The 21,173-nt window shown below is 36.6% G+C and overlaps 1 protein-coding gene across 1 annotated transcript in view; it reads right to left on the bottom strand.

Moving 5' to 3' along the window:
* Window positions 1–352: 352 nt before the first annotated feature.
* The window catches only part of LOC150088670 (proline dehydrogenase 1, mitochondrial-like), a 228,835-nt gene continuing 208,014 nt past the window's right edge, over window positions 353–21,173 (bottom strand). The window contains exons 11-13 of the mRNA XM_090369616.1: window positions 20,739–20,923; window positions 5,861–5,949; window positions 353–1,042 (exon numbers count right to left, since the gene is read on the bottom strand). Of these exons, the coding sequence (XP_090225742.1) occupies window positions 837–1,042; window positions 5,861–5,949; window positions 20,739–20,923 (480 nt within the window). The 3' untranslated portion in view covers window positions 353–836. The remainder of the gene's footprint in view (window positions 1,043–5,860; window positions 5,950–20,738; window positions 20,924–21,173) is intronic.

Below are 21,173 nucleotides of genomic sequence, written 5' to 3'. Positions count from 1 at the left end.
ATCCTTTTCTCTACTTGATGTATAAAATATCTTTTAAAGAAGTAAAAATTTTGTTTGTACCTAAAAAAATTCTTAGGGTAATGATAATTGTCTAAATTTATTCATATAAAAGTGTTCCAAAGTTGGAAAATATTGTACAAAATATCTTGTAAGTAAACATTAGAATCATATTTACATTTTATAGATAAACTGGATTTTACCCACATATAATCCATAACTTCACACAAGATTCAAATTATTATAATTGTTTTTTTTTTTCTTTTAAATGTTCTGCCTATTTTTCTCTAAATATGGAATTTCTTTTTTCTAAATCTCATTAGTAAAAATGAAAAGTATATTGAACTTGCATGCAACACTGAGAACAAGTTTCATTATCAAATTAAAGTGCAGTAGATGTGAGAATACAGCCATGTATGCAAAATGTTGATTGGAATTTATGAAACTCCAATCATGAGAATTGGTAATTTACATGATTTTCTGCTTCTCTTAAAAAATAAATCTTCTCAAAATTATCTAAAAATTGCTAAAATTTAATAGTTACAAGCATTGCTTGCATATTAGGACTTATGGTTCAGACTGTCTTTTAAATTATACTTTATGAACAAAATACAATGTTTCACATAATAAATTTGTTTTAAGTTTCATGACCATTATTAGCATTAAAATTCCCTTTTCTTTAATAGTATGAATATCTTTATATTGCTTTATGTGTAAATTTGATTTCCCATTTTGAAATTCCAGTTTGGCTCCAGCACTTTCCAGCAATTGTGATATTTATGAAATATAAAAATTGTTATACTGTATTTACTCTGACAGATATTTTTGATCTTATAATTTTATACAGGTGCATAATTGCCTTTTGGTTTATGGAAGACTTCTCCATTTAAGCAACGTCTTTTTAACTCTCTTTTCAGTAAGCTACGTTCTCTCTCTGTCTTCTTTATAATTCCATGATTTTCCTGTGCTCGTCGAGAGAGATAAGGTAGAACTTCATCAACTGGTCCATATGGTACATATTTATATACTGAATGCCCTGCTTGACCTATTAAAACAAAAACAGCAAATGAATCTTAAAAAATAAAATAAAACAAAATGATAATAAAAAATACTTTTGCTGCTACTACTACTACTACTACAGCCAGGCCTCGCATAATGCGAGTTTGATTAACACATTTTTCAGTTACCACGATTTGAAAAAATTACACCACTTTTTACTTTACGTGATGCAAATTTCCAGTTAACACAATCTTTTATTTGTGATAGTTGAAAAAGATTCGAATCGCACTAAGTGTCTGGCGGCCAATAAACAAGCGTTTGCCCGCCTCAGTGTTCCATCAACCATTGGAAGTAGATGTGTTACTTGTTTGTCTCCAGCTAAAAGTCACGTGCAGACGTATTTAAAAATTCTAATTTTCTACCCCTGTTAATTATGGATAAAAGAAAGAGTGAAAAACGTGATTGCAATAAAAAAAATAATAAAAAAAAAGAAAAGTTATTACTTTAGCTGAAAAACTTGATGTTATTAAAAAACATGAAAGTGGTGCAAACCATGCATAAATCATAAGAGATCTAGGATACAGTGAGTCTACCGTACAAACTATCTTGAACTGTAAGGACGAATATAAAGAGAAAGGTAAAGTTTCATCAACTTCTTTTGTTTTACAAAATACCAGAAACAGAACTGAAATGGAAAGTATTTTATCAATTTGGATAAAGATTGCAATAAAAAAAAAATTCCATTATCTAAGGACAATATTCAGAGCAAAGCTATTAACATTTTTACTAAGCTCAAAGAAACAAAATATCAAGGGGAGACAAATATCTGTTGCTAGTTCAGGGTGGTTTGGACGTTTCAAAAATTGAGTAGGACTGCATAATGTTAAAGTAATAGGGGAAGCTGCTAGTGCTGATGAAGATGCTGCAGCCAAATATCCTGCAGAATTGCAAAAATCATTCAGGATGCTGAATACGATGATCGCAAATATTTAATGTAGATGAAACGGGTGTATTTTGGAAATGGATGCCAACTAAAACTTATTTGGCTGCAAATGAAGCATCACAACCTGGGTATAAAGTCTCAAAAGATTGACTAACACTTTTATTAGGAGGTAATGCTGCCTTATTTGAAGACTGGTTTACGTCTTATTTTTGTCCAACAGTTGAAGCCTATTGCAAGAAAAATAATCTTACTTTTAAAGCGCTGTTGCTTTTAGATAATGCACCTGGACATCCTTCTGCACTTGGTGACTTAAATGAAAATGTCAAGGTTGTTTTTTTTTAACGGCGAATACAACTTCGTTATTGCAACCCATGGATCAGAGGACGATTACTATCTCCGTAAAACATTTGCACAGCACTTGAAGCTGCAACAGGAGACAGTGCAATTTCTGAACCAGAATTTTGGAAAAGATATAACATACGAGTGGCCTTGAAAACATTCATGCAGCATGGGAAGAAGTGACAGCCAGCAATATGAGAGCAGTTTGGAAGCATCTTTTACCCCATTGTGCAAACGATTTTACTACCTTCAAAGATGCAGTCAAAAAGTTATTGAAGACAACTAATATTGGTAATGACCTTGGTTTCAAAGACTTGGGGATACGGCTAATGTTTGAGAATCACTAAATTCGCATTCAGAACAGCTAGGTGACAACGATCTCCTTCAAATAGCGCAGGGAACCCCAACCTTTTTCATCGGAGGGCCACATAGAAAATTCATAACAAATGGCGGGCCGGAGTCTGTGCAATTTTGACGACTAAAAACACTGTAAACCAAAAAACGCACTTTTAGCGAATTCGCTAGGTCAAAAGGGGTGTACAAGATAGAAAAACTATAAAAAATTATAAACAAGGGATATTTATTGTAAATAAAGACATAGTCATATTAAAAATCACAATTTTTATTATTATACAAATATTTCTGTAATATTACATTTGATATTACAGAAATAGCAAATCAAATGAGATGTTTTGATTTAGCAATAATTGAAATGTTAGGTTTAATTGTGGAAGTTCCCAATCTTAAAAAAGTCTTGCAAATGTTCATCTGTCATTCTTGATCGATGTTTGGATTTTATACATTTCATTTTTGAATATGTTTGTTCACATAGGTAAGTGCTACCAAAAATAGAAATTATTCTTCTTGCTAATTTTTTTAATTCTGGAAATTCATTTTCTGTCAAAGTTTTATAAAAGTTAATGTTTCATTTTTCAATAATGTTTTCAGGTTATCGTTACTTTGAAGATCTATGATTTCTAATTGTAGATCTTTATCTATTTGTGAAACATTTACATCAAATGGATTCTGAAATAATGTAAATAATTTTCTATTGTTTTCGAAATAAACAAATGCTTCCATCAATAATTCAAGATTTCGGACAAAATTGTCGGTAGAAAAATCACAATTGGGCATATTATTATATAAACTTTCACAACACAAAAAAATGGGAAAAATTATTTTGTTCAATTTGATTTTTAAATAATTCTAATTTTGTCTGAAACGCTTTAATATTGTAGAACAAGTCATTTACAAGTATATTGCGACTTTGAAGTTTTTCATTCAATGTATTCAAATGTTCACAAATATCTGTTAAAAATGCAAGTTCCCATAACCATTTTAGAGTCTGTTAATTCTGGGACTGGTTTTAATTTTTCGTTCATGAATACGTCTATTTCAGTTCTGAGTTGAAAAAATCTTTTTAACACATTACTGCGACTCAACCATCACACCTCTGTAAGATACAACAAATCACCATATTCACTTGCGATTTCCTCCAAGAAAATTTTAAACTGACAATGGTTCAGGCCAATTTTGCATATAAAATTCACAATGCTAATTATAGTCGACATGATTGAGTTTGAAGACAAAAATTTACAGCACAATGATTGCTGGTGAATAACACAATGAAACTGCATAGGTCTTTCGATGTTTTTGGAATCAAAATATTTATTAACATGGCCGATGAAACCAATATATTTTCCAACCATATTCTTTTCACCATCGGTCGTAATTGCTGTCAACAATTCCTAATCAGGCTGCAGGTCTTCAAACACTTTTGATACTCTATAAAATGTTTTCAACAGAGGTTCTATTCTTCAAGCTTTCAAGTGCAGCCAGTTCTTCTGTGACTTCAAAATTTTGATTTATACCGCGTATGTAAATGAGTAATGGTAATATCTTCACTTTCATCAAATGCAATCGAAAAATTTAAAATCTGTAACTTTTTCTTCAGCTGATCTTTAACATTAGCAGACAAGCCTTCGATTCTTCTTGCTAAAGTTGACACTGATAAACTTATAACAGCGAATTGCTTAACTTGATCAGGGCATATTTCTTCTGCAATTGATAGGCACACCCTTTTCACAAACTCGTCATCAGTAAAAGCCCTTCCTTCTTCAGCAATGATTTGAGATGCTCGCAAACTAGCTCCAATTAAATTTAAATTCTGATTAGTGAAACATGTCATCTGTTGTTGTTGCTTTTTGAAATCAAAGCTCAGATCTTGTAATTTCTTGTTTCGCAACTCTCCTTGAAGTTTATCGTAAGTTGAGGCATGTTTTGTCGTATAATGCCGTTTAAAATTATATTCTTTCAACACAGAAACTGCTTCCTTACATACAAGGTAGGTACAGTGGTTATTGTCCCTTATAAAAAAATAATTAATAGACCAAAGTTCATTGAAGACACGGCATTCGGAATCAATTTTTCTTTTCCTTGACATCTTGATTCGCTAAAATTAAAAATTCAAAGTTAAATAAAATTAAAAATAATATGCATTTATACAAATAGCACTAATAAACTGTTGCGCATGATAATCGATGCAGCGGCCCGACGACTGTGGTCTGAATGAGAATAGCTGACCAGGAGAAAGATTAATACGCGTACTCGTCTTTACATTGCAAACTACAAAGAACGCATTGCATACAATTCTTTCACTAATACTTACTTGATTAATATTTAGATTAGTGTTTAGCAATTGTTTTAACAGTTGCTTATTTTAACTTTACTATTTCACTTTTTGACAACTCTTATTTACCAGAAATACTCAAGGTTATAAACTTATAGCCTTGGGCACTCACACTGTTGGGATTTCCGACATCGCAAGAAACACTGCTGCCAAGTGGAAGCGCACAGAGTTGCAACAATGTTACAAAATTATATTTGGACGCATTTACATTATATTTTGATTAAAAATATCCTTATATACGATATGTAGCAACCAAAAAAGATTTCTATAGAATAAATTTCACGAGGAAGATGAAATAGTCTTTCGGGCTGGATCTGGCCTGTGGGCCGTAGGTTGGGGACCCCTGAAATACAGGAACAGTGTGTGCACCAAGAAGCTGAAGAAAAAGAGTGCGAGCCAGATGAAAATGTTACCGCAAAGGAGATAATGGTAAAAGAACTAGGTGAAATCTTTTGTATCGCCGAGAACCTTAAACGAAAGGTAACAGACGTTGATCCTAACATCGAAAGAAGCATGTTATTTCGCCAGAGCCTAGAGAAGCTTGTTGTCAGCTATTGGAAATTATATGATGAAAAAAAGAAAGCCAAAACCGTTTAAACGACTGTATTCAAATATTCCATAGCAAATAGTTAGTTTCTTCATTATATATTTTGTGTAATAAACATTTAATTCTATAATTTTTATTATCTTTTCCATGGCATGCAGTTAAAAAGTTATTTAAAAGGTATTTTTAAAATTCTTTATGGACATTCCTGAAAGTCATGGACCAATAATTTTTCCTATTGATTATTATATTTGATTAATGCATTTCCATTTTGCACGATGCGCTCGTGGTACGAATTAATCGAGGCCAGCCTGTATTAATAGTTCAAACAACTTTAAACTCATCTCACCTAATAAAAAACTGACTTGATCACACATTCCATACAGTTGTCCAAAACAAATAACTTTATGTTCGGGTTTAATTCCTAATTCTTCCATCCTGAAATTAACAAAACGTTACTAAATTAAAAATGACAGTTTTAAGTTTAAGATGATTTTTGTTATCAGTACAATGCTAAATTCAAGTGAAGGATTTACTTCTAATACACTGGCTAAAAAAAAAAAAAAAAAAAGCATTAAAGTATTTTTTTTAAATAAAATATAATTTTGCAGTGTCTTATAAAAGAGACAAAGCACATATGATTTCAGTGCAACAGAAAATAGGAGCCAATACATGAAGGATTAAATAAATTTAGTGGAAACAGAGCATTCTATAAAATTGAAAAGCATAAAATAAGTAGTTTTTAAAACTACTGCTGAAACTTATTTTATGTGATAAAACAAATCCAACTGCTACACATGGCAGCATATGAAGCATATGGCATAACTATTATACAGACAAAAAAATATTTACTTGTAGTATTTAGGGCATATAACAGATTGAACACTTGTATCTTCTACACTTGTTAGCTCAGCACTGAAATTAGAGTATAAGGTTAATCCATTTCCTCTACTGACAGGTATACCAGCTGTGATTGAAGAAACAAGGGACTTCCACCACAAAAAGATGGGATGCAGAAAAGATGATAGTGTGTCAAAAAAGGATTAGCATGTGGCAGGTCTGAAGGACAACCCATTAAAGAAGTAGCTTAATTTTCTTGTGCTTCAGAAAAAACGACAAAGTTTTTAAGGAACAGTGCAAGTCAAAATCAACCAGGAAGCAGCAGCAGAACTGTGTTGAAAGTGTGTGCTAAGTGATCATGATTGTCAACATGCATCATCTCTAGTAAATGAAAAACAATTTCAAACAAGACAAGAATTGCTCCAAACAGTTAAACAAGGATCTCGTTAGATGATTTCTGAGAGTACAGTTGTGCAAAGCACTGCATAAATGGATATTTGGAGTAGTGTCTTCTGAAAAAGACCAATATTAACTTTTCCCCCCATTTATTAATACACACAATTTACATACATTCACATATATACACAAAATTTACATATAAGATTTATATACAATTATATATACATTTTCATTATCATCATTCAGGGCATGTGTGCGTGTGTGTACCTGTATCATGGCAGCTCCAAGACAATAGCCCACTCCACCTTTGTTCTCTGTGATGGTGCAGAAACTCTAGGCCACTTCGTCACCAGGGAGCAGCCAATACCTGGGCAGCTGCTGCCCATCCCCAGGTTCGATGAGCCCAACCTGGATCTACTATCCTATACGTGCTTATGTTGTTGTTATTTGGTTTTTAGGAGCATTAGCAACTAAGGCCATATTGCTCCGGGATATGCGGTGGTCATCCCCTGACCTTTCCACATCCTCCGTATTTGGTGGTCACGGGCTTGAACCCCCCGTCTAATCAAGAAGCATGTGCTACACACTGCTGCTCCTTCCCACCTGGCTATGGAGGCGCCGCGTGCTTATGTGCGCAAAATCCCACACCCACTGCAGGTAGTGCAATACTGGTGGTTGCCAGCAATCCCGCTCCCAGATTGCCCAGACTTGGAAGCCAGCAAAAAAAAAAAAAAAAAAACCTAATGACAGTTACCCATAGTAGTACCACTACCTATTTTTTAGGTAAACATGGCACTTGATGCTTAAATTATAGCAATTTAACAATTATTACTACTTAAATACTTAAGTTTACTCATAATAGTGCTGAGTCCAAACAAAGCCAGTATAGTTCTTAACATTACATTATATACACTATTTACAATATAAACATTTAGTTGTTGCAAAGGCCCAATTTGGGCAAACACAACTGCAACCAACATAGCATCTTACATTTAATGACTTATCCAAAACTGAAGGATTCTTTACAAGGCTTAACATCAGAGCCACATACTTACACAAAATCATAGCTGTATTTTAGTTGTAATCAGTACATGCTTGCTTCAGTCTCCAAAGCAATTCAGATATGTCCAATAGGTAATAAACAAACAGAAAAGCAGAAAGTTCATTTGTCTCCAGTTTTGTCCAAAACAGCAATGTTGATAGTATACAGAGCCGTCAAACGTATTTCGCCTGAAGTCCACATCCAAGGAGTCTCTGTGAATAGAGTCCTAGTCACATCAGATCTAGAAATCACATCTGTTGTTTTATACTGTGTTTCTACGTTAGGTGAAGTATCATAATTTTTTTTTAAACCAGAAGTCTAACTTTCAAGAAACAGTCCGAGAATTTGAGTTTTTAATTAAATATCCTATGTTAGAAAATATTTTGAGTTTGTGTCACTATCAACATCTTCAGTTCCAAATACCCATTTTCTTATCTTCTTGTAAGCGACAATTATATATAAGGTAATTCAATCGTGTAGTGGTTCCAAGCTTCTAACTCCACAGTATGGCAATTATGTCCAAAGCCGATTTCCATCTATTACTCTATATTTTCAAGGTTTATTAAGTAAGTTGCTTAGCAGTTTGCACTCTCAGCTGAATTCTCTTCTTGAAAGGCAAGGTGGAGAAAATCTGTAATTCCTTGAAATTAGTTTTATTTTCCACAAGTATGTTTACATAGCCTCCATGAGATCTAGAACTGCAGTTAGTAGGTCTAATCTGGCCTGTGAGTATAATAGGCAATGGAAAAGTACACGTTCCCACGTCTCCAAGCCTCCGCAGGTGCAATAAGGATCAGGTTCCGGTCCTCTTTCAAATAGCTTAGAACAGAGGGAACCATTACCTGTAAGTAAATAAGATGTGGTCATAGAGGGTGAAAACCATGGGAAAACTTGAATCTTTGATAAAAAATCAGCTTTAGGATTTTTTAGGATTTAAATAACCAGCTTTAATAGAGGATGGTAAGTCTGGAGTGCTAAATGTCAGAATGATGGATCTTGTTGGAGTAAGATTTCCATCTTTTTTCGTCATGATCCGCTTTACATTTACTACCTTCTGACTGCTGAGTTCTTGGAGTAGTTCTTCTTCGGAGACTAATTAGGTCCCACTCGCTGATGACACCTTTTGATGAATTTAGTGTTTTGTGGGAGTAATTTCTACTGTCAACCCACCAAATGTTGTTTTTAACAGCCGCTCAGAATGTTTTGAGGTGGCTGTTTCTATCAGAAGGTCTCCGGATTGCAGTCTTTTAACCATTTTTGGTGATCCGGCAATTGACTCCAAGATTTTCTGAATTAAGAATGGTGACAACTTACCCACAGGTTGGGCAGATAGGGAATGAATCACCAGGAAGTTTGGGCAATCGTCATGACATTCTGCTTCTCTTCGCAGTCTTTTAGGTTGACTTAAGTCATGGTCAGGGTTAGAATCTTCCGCCCTTGAGCTCAAAGGCTCTAAGTTTGGATAATGATTTTTATCCACGATCACTCCTTTTTGCCCTGGGGGTTTGCCTTTACCACCCAGGTTACTGGCCCCACCACGGGGAGGCAGGAGCAGTGCCGCTTGGTGGCCAAGCGTAGGGTTAGTAAGTTAGTATGGCTAGCTAAATTAAAGAAAAAGGTACTTGCCTTCTTCTGGGCTCTCTTCTTAGTGTTTTTAAGTAAGTAGAGCTACTTAACAGAAAATTTTAATTCTAAGAGAAAAACAAGGAAAACTCTGTCACTTGGAGGAAAAACGCTTTACAAACACGCAAGAATCGCTTGGCCACGGAAACGCTTGGCACCCGGGGCCTTAAATTTGAGTGTCTGCAATTCTGCATAGACACGATAGGAGGAGCATATGACGAGAGCCTTGTTGATCAATTCGGCCCTGGAGAGACTGCTCTACAGGGATCGGATACACTTAAATAGAAAGGGTGCAAGACTATTTGCTGATGCTATCGAGGCAGTGTTAGGTGGGTTTGAAAACTGCTAGCTTGGGGGGGAAGAATTCACAGTAGCCACAGGCAGAAGTGAAAGTGATTCTTGTACTGCTTCTATTATATAATGAGCAGCACCCTAGAAAGCAAGTTGCTGAGGATTTCAAGAGCTGCTGGGAATCATCACGGAACAAGTAAATACATGGGCTGTGTTAGGATAACTAAGAGTAAGAACAGGTGCATGTATACTCACATTTACACCAATGCTAGAAGAATAGTAAATAAATTTGATTAATTTGAGGTGCTGATCAAGGCATCAAAGGCAGATATTGTTGGGATATCAGAGATATGGTGTCACACACATATACAGTGCAGAAATGGAATTTGGGGAGTACAATGTGTACAGAAAGGATAAACAGGGTAAGAATGGAGGAGGGGTTATGCTGTTAGTTAAGAAACACATAAAATCTAAGAAAGTGCATCCAGTTGACATGGGTGGACAGTGCAATGTTAAGTCAGTTTGGTGTGACATAAACATTGGGAAACGGAAAATGAGAGTAGGAGTGTAGAGTGGGCCATTAAATCAGAATGCCTTGTAATGGGGAATTTTAACTTTCCAGATATTCACTGGAACTTGTGGGTTGGTCACTCACATGCTAGCAAGACTGGATTTATTGGAGGTGTTTTCTACAGCAACATGTTCGAGGGGCAACCAGAGGGAGTAATACTCTTGATCTGCTTATCAGCAGTGATTATTCATGCATTAAGAATTTGCAGATAAAGCAAGGGTTCCCAACCTTTTTTTGCTTGTGGACCCCCTGAGTCCTAACTTTACGTATGTGGACCCCCATATACGCATATGTAATATTCCTAAATGAAATATTTATTTGTAGGTTAGTAAAAGCTAATAATTACACAATTCCAATATAATATAAAAAATGTAAATTACAAATTTTGAAAATTTTAATTGATAAAACTGAAACATATTTTTACTTGTAATGACAGAATTAGTAAAAAAAAAAAAAAACTATTTCAAACAACATATATAAATTTATTCCTAAGGCTATTAAATAGGATCCCATTAAATAGGCCCTACTAATGAGATCCTTGTGGCTGATGTTTTTATATTATCATTTTAATATCTTGCTCCAATTTTGTGAATGTCAGATGAAGATCACCTCTTTTTACTATATCAAGTCGATTACGATTTTTTGTTAACAACTGTGTTACACGACTAAAGCCAGATTCCACAAGATAAGATGATGAGAAAACAATGGCATACATTTAACTTTCTCCCATAAAAGCGGATATTTACATGCAATGTCACTATTCTTCCATACATCATGCTTTCTTTTTTTGAATAGACTTCGGACTGTCTCATCAGACTGACAGCAATTCAACACATTCCCCTTGTAAATCAATTTCAACATCAGCAATATTTACCTCAAATGGAATCAGCACCCAATCTGGGATGTTCGGTTCTAGTAGGTCCTTGAACCGAACTTGCATGTCTTCAAAAATTTTTTGTAAATGATCAACATACAACAATACAATCATCATCTTTTAAATCACTACTAACTGAAGCAAGGTTTGGAAACTGGTCAAATGCACGGCGTGAGGTATTAAGACTACAATTTGAGATTTCCAAGGAATGCATTAATGGCTTCTTTGCTAGATATTAAATCACAATTATGTCCTTGCTGCAGCTTATTAAGAGAAGTCTGGGTGCGAGGTTAGCCTGTGCGGTTATTGCTTCTTAAAGCTCTTCAAACAGAGAAGTTTTTCCTGATTTATTTTCTGCTTTATTAGTTTAAATTGTCATATTAACTTATTTTCTAGAGTAGCTTTATATTCCTAGTTACGATACTTAGTTTAAAGTTTAACTTAGACAGAGATTTTGTAGATATTACTTAGTATCGGTAACGGTATCAAATCCACGTGTCACAAACCAAATTTTTTTTTTAACCAAATTTAGTCGATTTATTAACCAACTGTTATATCAAATTATCTTCTATAAGTAGATTATAGACCTAGTCAGGATCCTTAGTTTATTCTAAATTGAGATAGCGAGATTTGGAAGCTAATCAATACTTACGAGTCCGTAGAAATACCGTTCGTGAATTCCCGCCATTTTTACACGATAGCATAAGCTTAGTGTCGTATAGTGCATAATATAATATTGTCAATTAATCAGTAAATCTATTAATCTTGATAAACTTTATTGTCAATTAAATTGTACTTTTAACTCTATATATATATATATATGTAACGACTTAATCTAACAAATAATTAATACATAACTATAGTGGTACACGTGATACGGAAGTTGTATAAAGGGAACTCGTAGAAAACACTAGATACCGAAAAAAAAAAATATATAACATAACTGTTTTGGGATATAACTTAAGGATTTAATTTTTGTTTTGAATTTTATTGAATTAAATCGGAATCATGACTCTGACCAGAGCAGCAAAGCAAAAGGCTCAAGCTAATGGGAGTGCTGTGGTTCAGGGGAGAACTGAGGGGGGCAGTTGCCCTCTGAATCACAGTCTATTAAAATGCACTGTTTGCTTGATGTTTGCGGAGCAGTCGGGTACGGGACATGATACTGCCAAGGGGGATGTCTTTGTGTGTGCACGATGTAAGGAGTGCAAGGAAATCAGGCGACAACTCAGCGTTGTTATGGGCCTTTATGAGAGCTTGAAGGACAGGGTGGATGCCCTCGAAGGAAATAAATTGAGGGGCCCATCAAGCTCTCAGCTGCCCACATCAACGCCAGAGCTTGCACTTGGTCATCAGGCAACACAGAAGCAGCCCCCTAGGCAGAATGCGCTGGTCCCACAGGAACTAGTAGTTGTTGGTGACTCTATTGTCAGGGAAACGGGGAACATCCTTTGTAAAAAGGATAGGTGGAATAGGACCAGGGTATGTCTGCCAGGGGCAAAGGTTGATGACGTTGTAGAGCGGATATCATCTTTTAAGGGCACAAAAGGTGATATAGTTGTACACGTTGGCACTAATGATATTAAGAGTAGGAGACCGGCGGAATTACTTAGCAAGTACAGGTCACTGTTGAAAAAAAGCCGTGAATTAGGGTTGAACTTGAAAGTGTCTGCAATTCTGCCCAGACACGATAGGAGGGAGTATATGATGAGAGCCTTGTCGATCAATTCGGCCCTGGAGGGATTGTGCAAGACTCAAGGGGTAGAATTTTTTTCAGCCTGGACTGTACTTGTTAACAGGAGAGATTGCTTCTACAGGGATGGGATACACTTAAATAGAAAGGGTGCAAGAATTTTTGCTGATGCTGTCGAGGCAGTGTTAGGTGGGTCGGAAAACTGCTAGTTGGGGGGGGATACAAGGACTAATAGATTAACAGTAGCCAGTGGCAGAGGTGGAAGTGATTCTTGCACTACTTCTATTGAAATGAGCAGAAGTCTGAAAAACAGGATGCAGGATATTTCAGAGACTGCTGGTAGTCATTGCGGTACAAGTAAACACATGGGTTGTGTTAGGGTAGCTAAGAATAGAAACAGGTGCATGTATACCTGCGTGTACACCAATGCTAGGAGTTTGGTAAATAAATTTGATGAATTTGAGGTATTGCTCAAAACATCAAAGGCAGATATTGTTGGGATATCAGAGACGTGGTGTCACACAGATATAAGTAATGCGGAACTGGAATTTGGGGAATACAATGTGTATAGAAAGGATAGACAGGACAGGAGGGGAGGAGGGGTTATGCTATTAATTAAGAAACACAAAGTCCAAGGAAGTGAAGCCAGTCGACATCGATGGACAGGGCAGCGTCGAGTCAGTTTGGTGTGACATAAGCATAGGGAAATCAAAATTGAGAGTAGGAGTGTGCTATAGGCCTAATGACTCTGATGAGTATAATAAGATATTGTACAGGGAAATAGAGTGGGCCAGTAAATCAGAGAGTCTTATAATGGGGGACTTTAATTTCCCAGATATTGACTGGAATTTGTGGGTTGGTCACTCGCACACTAGCAAGGCTTTTGTGGATTTATTGGATGATAGTTTTCTACATCAGCATGTTCGTGAGGCAACAAGAGGGAGCAATACTCTTGATCTGATTATCATTAGTGATTCTTCATGCATTAAGAACCTGCAGATAAATGAACCACTAGGTGGCAGTGATCACAGTGTGTTGAAGTGGGATTTACTCAAGGAGGTAACTACCATCAGAGGTAAAGGGAAGGGTTTTTGTTTTCGTAAAGGCGACTACGATGGACTGAGACTGTATTTAAATTCTATACAGTGGGACCAACTGATGATGTTACCAACAGCAAACTCAAAATGGGAAGCATTCAAGGAACTAATCTTGGAGGCTACCAGGCTTTACATACCAACTAAGAAATATTGTTCAAGGTTTAGGCCTAAATGGTTGTCAGATGAACTAATGAGACATGTGGCAGAGAAGAAAAATGCATGGGATACATACAAATTAATGGGTGACATGGAAGCCTATGATAGATATAAGTTGGTCTGTAACCAAGTCACAAAGGAGATTAGGCAGGCAAAGGCAGACTATGAAAAATCCTTGGCAAAGGATGCAAAGAAAAACAGAAAAGAGTTCTTTACATACTTGAACTCGAAAAGGAAAGGGATGAATCAGATTGGTCCACTGGATATTGATGGTTCAACAGTTGAGGATCCTGCTCAGGTGGCTAACAATCTAAACGAGTATTTTGCATCTACATTCACGCATGAGGAGTTATTCAGGAAGGAGAATGATGTAGGTAAAGTAAACATTGGCAGTGAGCTGGATGATTTTGTAATAACTGAGAGGAAAGTGGAGGAGAGATTGTTGAGGATAAACATAAAAAAGGCACCTGGGGTGGATGGGATCTATCCAGTTATATTAAAGGAGGCAGCAAAGGAAGTAAGCAAACCCTTAGCCATAATTATGAGAGCTTCCTTGGACTCAGGGGAGGTACCTATGGACTGGAGATGTGCAAATGTGACCCCAATTCACAAAGGAGGTTCAAAGGCTGACACAAGTAATTATAGACCTGTTAGTTTAACTTCTGTTCCAGGTAAATTAATGGAGGCACTGGTTAAAGAAGCACTGCAGGATCATCTAGACAAGAATTCAGTTATAGCTCAGACGCAGCATGGTTTTGTTAAGGGCAGGTCTTGCCTGACCAATTTGATTGGATACTATGATGTAGTCACAAAAGAACTGGATGCAGGGAATAACTTTGATATTATATATTTGGATCTTAGAAAGGCTTTTGATACTGTTGCACATGGAAGACTGCTGCACAAATTGGAGCAGTGTGGCATTGGAGGCAAATTGCTGCTATGGATAAGGGGATGGTTGAGTGGCAGAAGACAGAGAGTGCTAATCAATGGACACTGCTCAACGTGGACTAATGTTATTAGTGGAGTTCCTCAAGGTTCAGTGTTGGGTCTGTTGTTGTTTTCGGTGTTTATGAATGATATTGATGATGGGATATCAAGTTTAATGTCCAAGTTTGCAGATGATACAAAGGTTGGCAGGGTCGTTAAGGACAATACTGACGCTATGCTGCTGCAACAGGATCTGGACAGGTTGAACAGATGGGCTGAGAGGTGGCAAATGAGGTTTAACATCGACAAATGTAAAGTGCTGCATATGGGAAACAGTAACCCCAGAGCAACGTATCAACTCTGCGGTACTACACTGACAGTGGTGGAGAATGAAAAGGACCTGGGGGTAATTGTGCAGGCAGATATGAAGTTCTCTGAGCAGTGCAGACGAGCTGCAAGAGTAGCTCATGGTGTCTTGTCAATGATATACAGGAATTTTTCTAGCAGGGATAAGGAGGTGATTATTCCCTTGTATAAGGCAATGGTAAGGCCACATCTTGAGTACTGTATACAGGTCTGGAGGCCTCATTTCAAGAAGGATGTAGAGCTGCTGGAACGGGTACAGAGAAGGGCAACAAGATTAGTAAATGGAACAAAGGGTTGCTCTTACGAAGAAAGGCTTAAGTTTTGCAAATTACAGAGTCTGGAGACTAGGCACCGGCGAGGTGATCTGATAGAGGTGTATAAGGCTTTGAATGGTTTGAGCATGCTCAATGCCAATGGGATTCTTCATCTTTCTCAGAATAATCACCTTAGAGGGCATAAATTCAAATTGAGGAAGGACGGATGTCGGATAGATGTGCGGAAATTTGCCTTTGGCCAGCGGGTGGTTGGTTGGTGGAACCGACTTCCATCACTGGTTGTTGAAGTTGATAGCCTAAACAAATTTAAAGCTCAACTGGACAGGTATTTCGAACGAACGGAGGGGTGAAATGGGAGTGGGTTTTTTTTGGCTGATGCTGAATAAGCTTGCTTTCTTGCATCATATGCCTCTGCTAATGCTAATGCTAATTCAGTTTTTCAAACACATCTGAGAGGTAAAATATGTCTGTTTTGATGGCAACCAACTGTTTTCCAATCTCCTTTTCGTTTAGAAATGATATAATACTGTCCCAAAGGACGACGAAGCGACAAAGACAATTGCCTTTAGACAACCATTGCACCTCTGTATGCAGTACAAGACGGTCAAATCCTTCTTCATTTTCATCACAAAATTTGCGAAAGAGACGATCTTGAAGAGCATTAGCCTTAATGAGGTTGACAGCTCTTATTACAAGAGTTAAGGCTTCATGAAGACATCCACTCAATCTCTTCGCCACCAGATGTTGGCAGTGAATCACACAAAGTATGCAAAATACTTCTGGCAATGCATTTTTTAAATTAGTGATAAACCCTCTGTACCCACCGACCATGGAAGGAGTGTCATCAGTAGCACAAGCCATTAAATTTTCGAGTGGAATATTTTTTTCTCTAAAATAAGACTGGACTTCCTTAAATATTGTTTCACCTTTAGTATCTGTTTTGAGGAATCTTGCAAAAAGTATTTCCTCTCTGAGTTGATTATCATCCATACATCTTACATATGCCAATAAAAATGCTTCATTACCCATCAAAGTTGATTCATCGAGTTGCATTGCAAACTGTTTCACTCGTAATTGAGCAATAAGTTGATTTTCTACATCTTCAGACATTTCATCAATGCGTCTGGATATTGTGTTATTGCACAAAGGAAGGTTATCGGTAATTTCACATGCATTTTTGTTTAACATCGTTGAAATTACAACTGATATCGAAGGCAAGATGACACATTCACCAATGCTATGTGGCTTTCCAGATTTTGCTTTTATTATTTTGCTGATTTCATATGATGCTAATAAACTGCTATCTTTATTGCTTGCTTGTTTACTAAAAATCTGATCCAATTTGTTTCTTCCTTGAAAATTGTCTCGTAGTTTTCGGAAATACTCCATTGATTTATTTTTCCTTTCGCTGTGCCTTGTCTCCAAATGGTGACGAAGCTTACTTGGCTTCATGCTATCATTAGACAGCACAGTCATATAAGACATTGGTTTTGTGATATTCTCTGGTGATTCAATAAAACCATATGACAGATATTCAGTCAAATATTGTCTTGTTTTCTTTTTTGCACGAGCCATGGATAATCTGAAAACAATAATAATATTATTAACCTCAAATATTTAATGTTGGAAATGTTTGTAGGTACTATAGAAATATAGTTCACTAGAACAATAACATTCAATAACACAAACAACAGATTTCACCAAGACGATACCGATTACTCGCTATAGAATGAAATGACTGCCTGACTCTTTCTAGATTAGTCGGTGCTTAAATAACGTTTTCTTCTTCGAGAATTTTCTATGGAAAGAAATTTTTTTTTTTTTTCGTAAATTAAAGAAGGTTCCAGAAAATACGAGTATCTTCTAACTGCGAATTTCTGGACTTTTCTATGACATTAGTTTATTTTATTATTATTCTTATTTTTATTTAACAAATTATTTTATTTATAATATTTTATCATGAACCCCTTAGCTCATATTATGGACCCCCCAAAATACAATTTTTTTTCTTGTGGACTCCCCCCCCCCAAAGCTTCTATGGACCCTGGGGGTCCATGTGGACCCCGGTTGGGAAACGTTGAGATAAAGGAACCACTAGGTGACAGCGATCATAGTGTACTGATGTGGGATTTACTTAAATACCATCAGGGGTAAAGGGAAGCGGTTTTGTTTTTGTAAAAGTGACTACAGCCAGGCCTCACATAATGTGAGTTCGATTAAGGTGTTTTTCCGTTACCGCTATTTGAGGAAATTATACCACTTTTCACTTTACACAATGCAAATTTCCAGTTAACGTAATCTTTTTTTATGTGATAGTTGAAAAGATTTGAATCATGCACTAAGCTCTTCCATGCATTGGAGAGGCAATAAACAAGCATTTGCCAACTGCCCGCCTCAGTTTGTTCCATCGGAAGAGGTGTTACTTGTTTGTCTTCAGCTAATAAATTCACTTGGAGACTTGAATTGAAAAATTCAAAATTTTAAATGTAAAAAAAAAAAAAAATTTTATTTTTAAATGAGCCAGATGTTACTGCAAAGGAGATAACGATAAAAGAACTAGATGAAATCTTTTGTATCATAGAGAACCTCACACAAAAGGTTTGATGTTCTCTGCAATTTTTATTTTGCCAGGGCCTAGAGAAGATTGTTGTTAGCTATCAGAAATTGACTGATGAAAAAAAGAAAGCCAACAACTGTTCAAACATTTCCGTAACAAATTGTTTCTTCATTTTGTATTTTATGTCATTGTATTAAGAATTTGCAAATAAAGGAAACACTGGGTGACAGTGATCACAATGTACTGATGTGGGAATTACTTAAAAATGTAACTACCATTATAGCTAAAGGGAAGGGCTTTTGCTTTTCTAAAGGTGACTACAGGGGTCTCAGACAGTTTTTAAATTCTGTACAGTGGGATCAACTGATGATTTTACCGATGTTGAATTCTAAATAGGAAGCCTTAATTTTGGAGGCTACTAGGCTTTTCATTCCAACTAAGAAATGCTGCTCAAGGTTTAGGCCTAAATAGATGTCAGATGAACTAATGTGGCAAAGAAAATAAATGCATGGGATGCTTATAAATTATCAGGTCAGGTGACACAGAAGCTCATGGCAAGATATAAGCTAGTCTGTAAACAAGTCACAAAGGAGGTTAGACAAGCGAAGGCTAATTACGAGAAATCTCTGGCAAAGGACGCAAAGACTTCTTTACTTATGTAAACTCTAGAAGGAAGGGATGAATCAGATTGGTCCACTTGATGTTGGTGGTTCAACCATTGATGATCCTGCTCAGACAGCTGACAAATTCAATGAGTATTTTTCGTCTACATTCACACATGAGGAATTCTGTAAGGAATAGGAGGACAGAAGTTTATCAAACTCTAACAGGGAGCTAAATGACTTTGTAATAACGGAAAGCAAAGTGGAGGAGAAATTGTTGAAGTTAAACATAAAAAAGCCACCTGGGGGGCAGATGGAATCTATCCAGTTTTATTGAAGGAGGCAGCAAGGGAAGAAAGCGAACCCTTAGCCATAATTATGAGAACATCCTTGGATTCCTTAGATACAGGGGGAGGTCCCCATGGACTGGAGATGTACAAATGTATCCCCAATTCACAAAGGGGGTTCAAAGGGTGACAAATAATTATAGACCTGTTAGTTTAACTTGTGTTCCTGGGAAAATAATGGAGTCACTGATTAAAGAAGTGATGCAGGAACACCTAGACGAGACTGTAGTAATAGTTCAGACACAGCATGGGTTTGTTAAGGCAAATCAAATTGGTCTTGTCTGACCAATTTGATCGAATACTATGATGTGGTCACAAAGGAACTGGATGCAAAAAATTTTGATATCATATACTTGGATTTCAGGAAAGCTTTTGATACTGTTGCACAAGGAAGACTGCTGTACAAATTGGAGTGGCATGGTATTAAGGGTAAGTTGCTGCAATGGATAAAGGGGTGGTTGTGGGAGATGGCATAGAGAGGTAATAAACGGACGCTGCTCTACGTGGACTAATGTTATTAGTGGAGTCCCCCAGGGTTCGGTGCTGGGTCCATTGTTGTTTTGTGTATTAATCAACAATACTGATGGAGGTATAGCAGGCTTAATGTCCAAGTTTGCAGATCAGTAAAGATAAATATGCTACTGTAACAGGATCTAGAAAAGTTAGGCAGATGGGCTGAGAAGTGGTAACTGAAGTTTAATATTGACAAATGCAAAGTACTGCATATAGATAGCAGTAACCCAAGGGATACATACCAACTGTGTGGTACTACACTCAGGGAGGTGGAGAATGAAAAAGACATGAGGGTAATTGTGCAGTCAGATATGAAGTTCTCTGAGCAGTGCAGATGGACTGCCAGAGCAGGTCATGGAGTTTTGTCAATGATATATAGGAATTTTGCTAGCAGAGATGGATATGATTATCCCTTTGTATAAGGCAATGGTCAGGCCATGCCTTGAGTGCTGTGTACAGGTTCGGGAGGCTTCGTTTTAGGAAGGATCTAGAGTTGCTAGAATGAGTACAGAGAAGGGCAACGAGATTGGTGAGTGGAACAAAGGGGTGCTCTTACCAAGGGAGGTTTAAGTTCGGCAAATTGCAGCATCTGGAGACTTGGCACCTGCAAGCTGATTTGATCGAGGTGTATAAGGTGTAATAATGGTTTGAGGATTGATGATGATTGGATACTTCTGTTTGCTCCTATTAAGAACACGAGGGGGCATAGATTCAAATTGAGGAGACAGTTTGCCTTTAGCCAGCAGGTAGTTGATTGTTGGAACAGACTTCCATCTGTTGTGGAAGTTGATAGCTTAAATAAATTTAAGGCTGAACTAGACAAATGTTTGGAGTGACCGGATGGGTGAAATGAGGGGGTTTTTTTTTTTTGTTTTGGCTGATGCTGTATAAGCTTGCTTTCTTGCATCATATGCCTCAACTAATGCTAATGTGTTGGTTGGTTGTCTTCAGTTACATAACTGTGCACGCACGATCAAGTAGCAAATGAAACATTATTTAATAGATTCCTTCTGCTGGAAATTTGGGTGAATTAGATAAAATGTCAAAAACTTACTTTTTAACTGTGAAGCGAACTGTATCTTCATTATGTGATGCAACCATGACTGCGATCCTACCATCTCTTCTTTCAGCAATCAGCCGCAGCACTTCTGTCAAGGTTTTATGATACATGTTGCTTGTAGCCTCATATGTGGGATTAATGGGGTCTTCATATCCTATTTTTTTGGCTCTTAGTCTCTCCTGAAAAAAGATACATATTAATATACCATTCACTCACCTACTGAATCTTGGAAAATAACCAAAGGTGCAATCATAAAAAATAAATAAATCAAGCCTTGGGTGTTATTAGTATTGTAATGGCTAAATGATGACTCTTGCTTTTGCCTTAGTCATATATCGAAAATTTCAACGTCCGAGGTCTTAGAACTAATTACCAAAAAAACACAATTTGTGTTATTGGGTTCACATTACCTCCATTTATTCCTACGGG

Source organism: Mastigoproctus giganteus, chromosome 3, assembly GCF_048544385.1.
Source record: "Mastigoproctus giganteus isolate SK-2022 chromosome 3, ASM4854438v1, whole genome shotgun sequence".
Lineage (NCBI taxonomy): Eukaryota > Metazoa > Arthropoda > Arachnida > Uropygi > Thelyphonidae > Mastigoproctus > Mastigoproctus giganteus.
The sequence above is the reverse complement of the archived record's forward strand: the minus strand, read 5'-3'. Positions and strand labels throughout refer to the sequence as shown.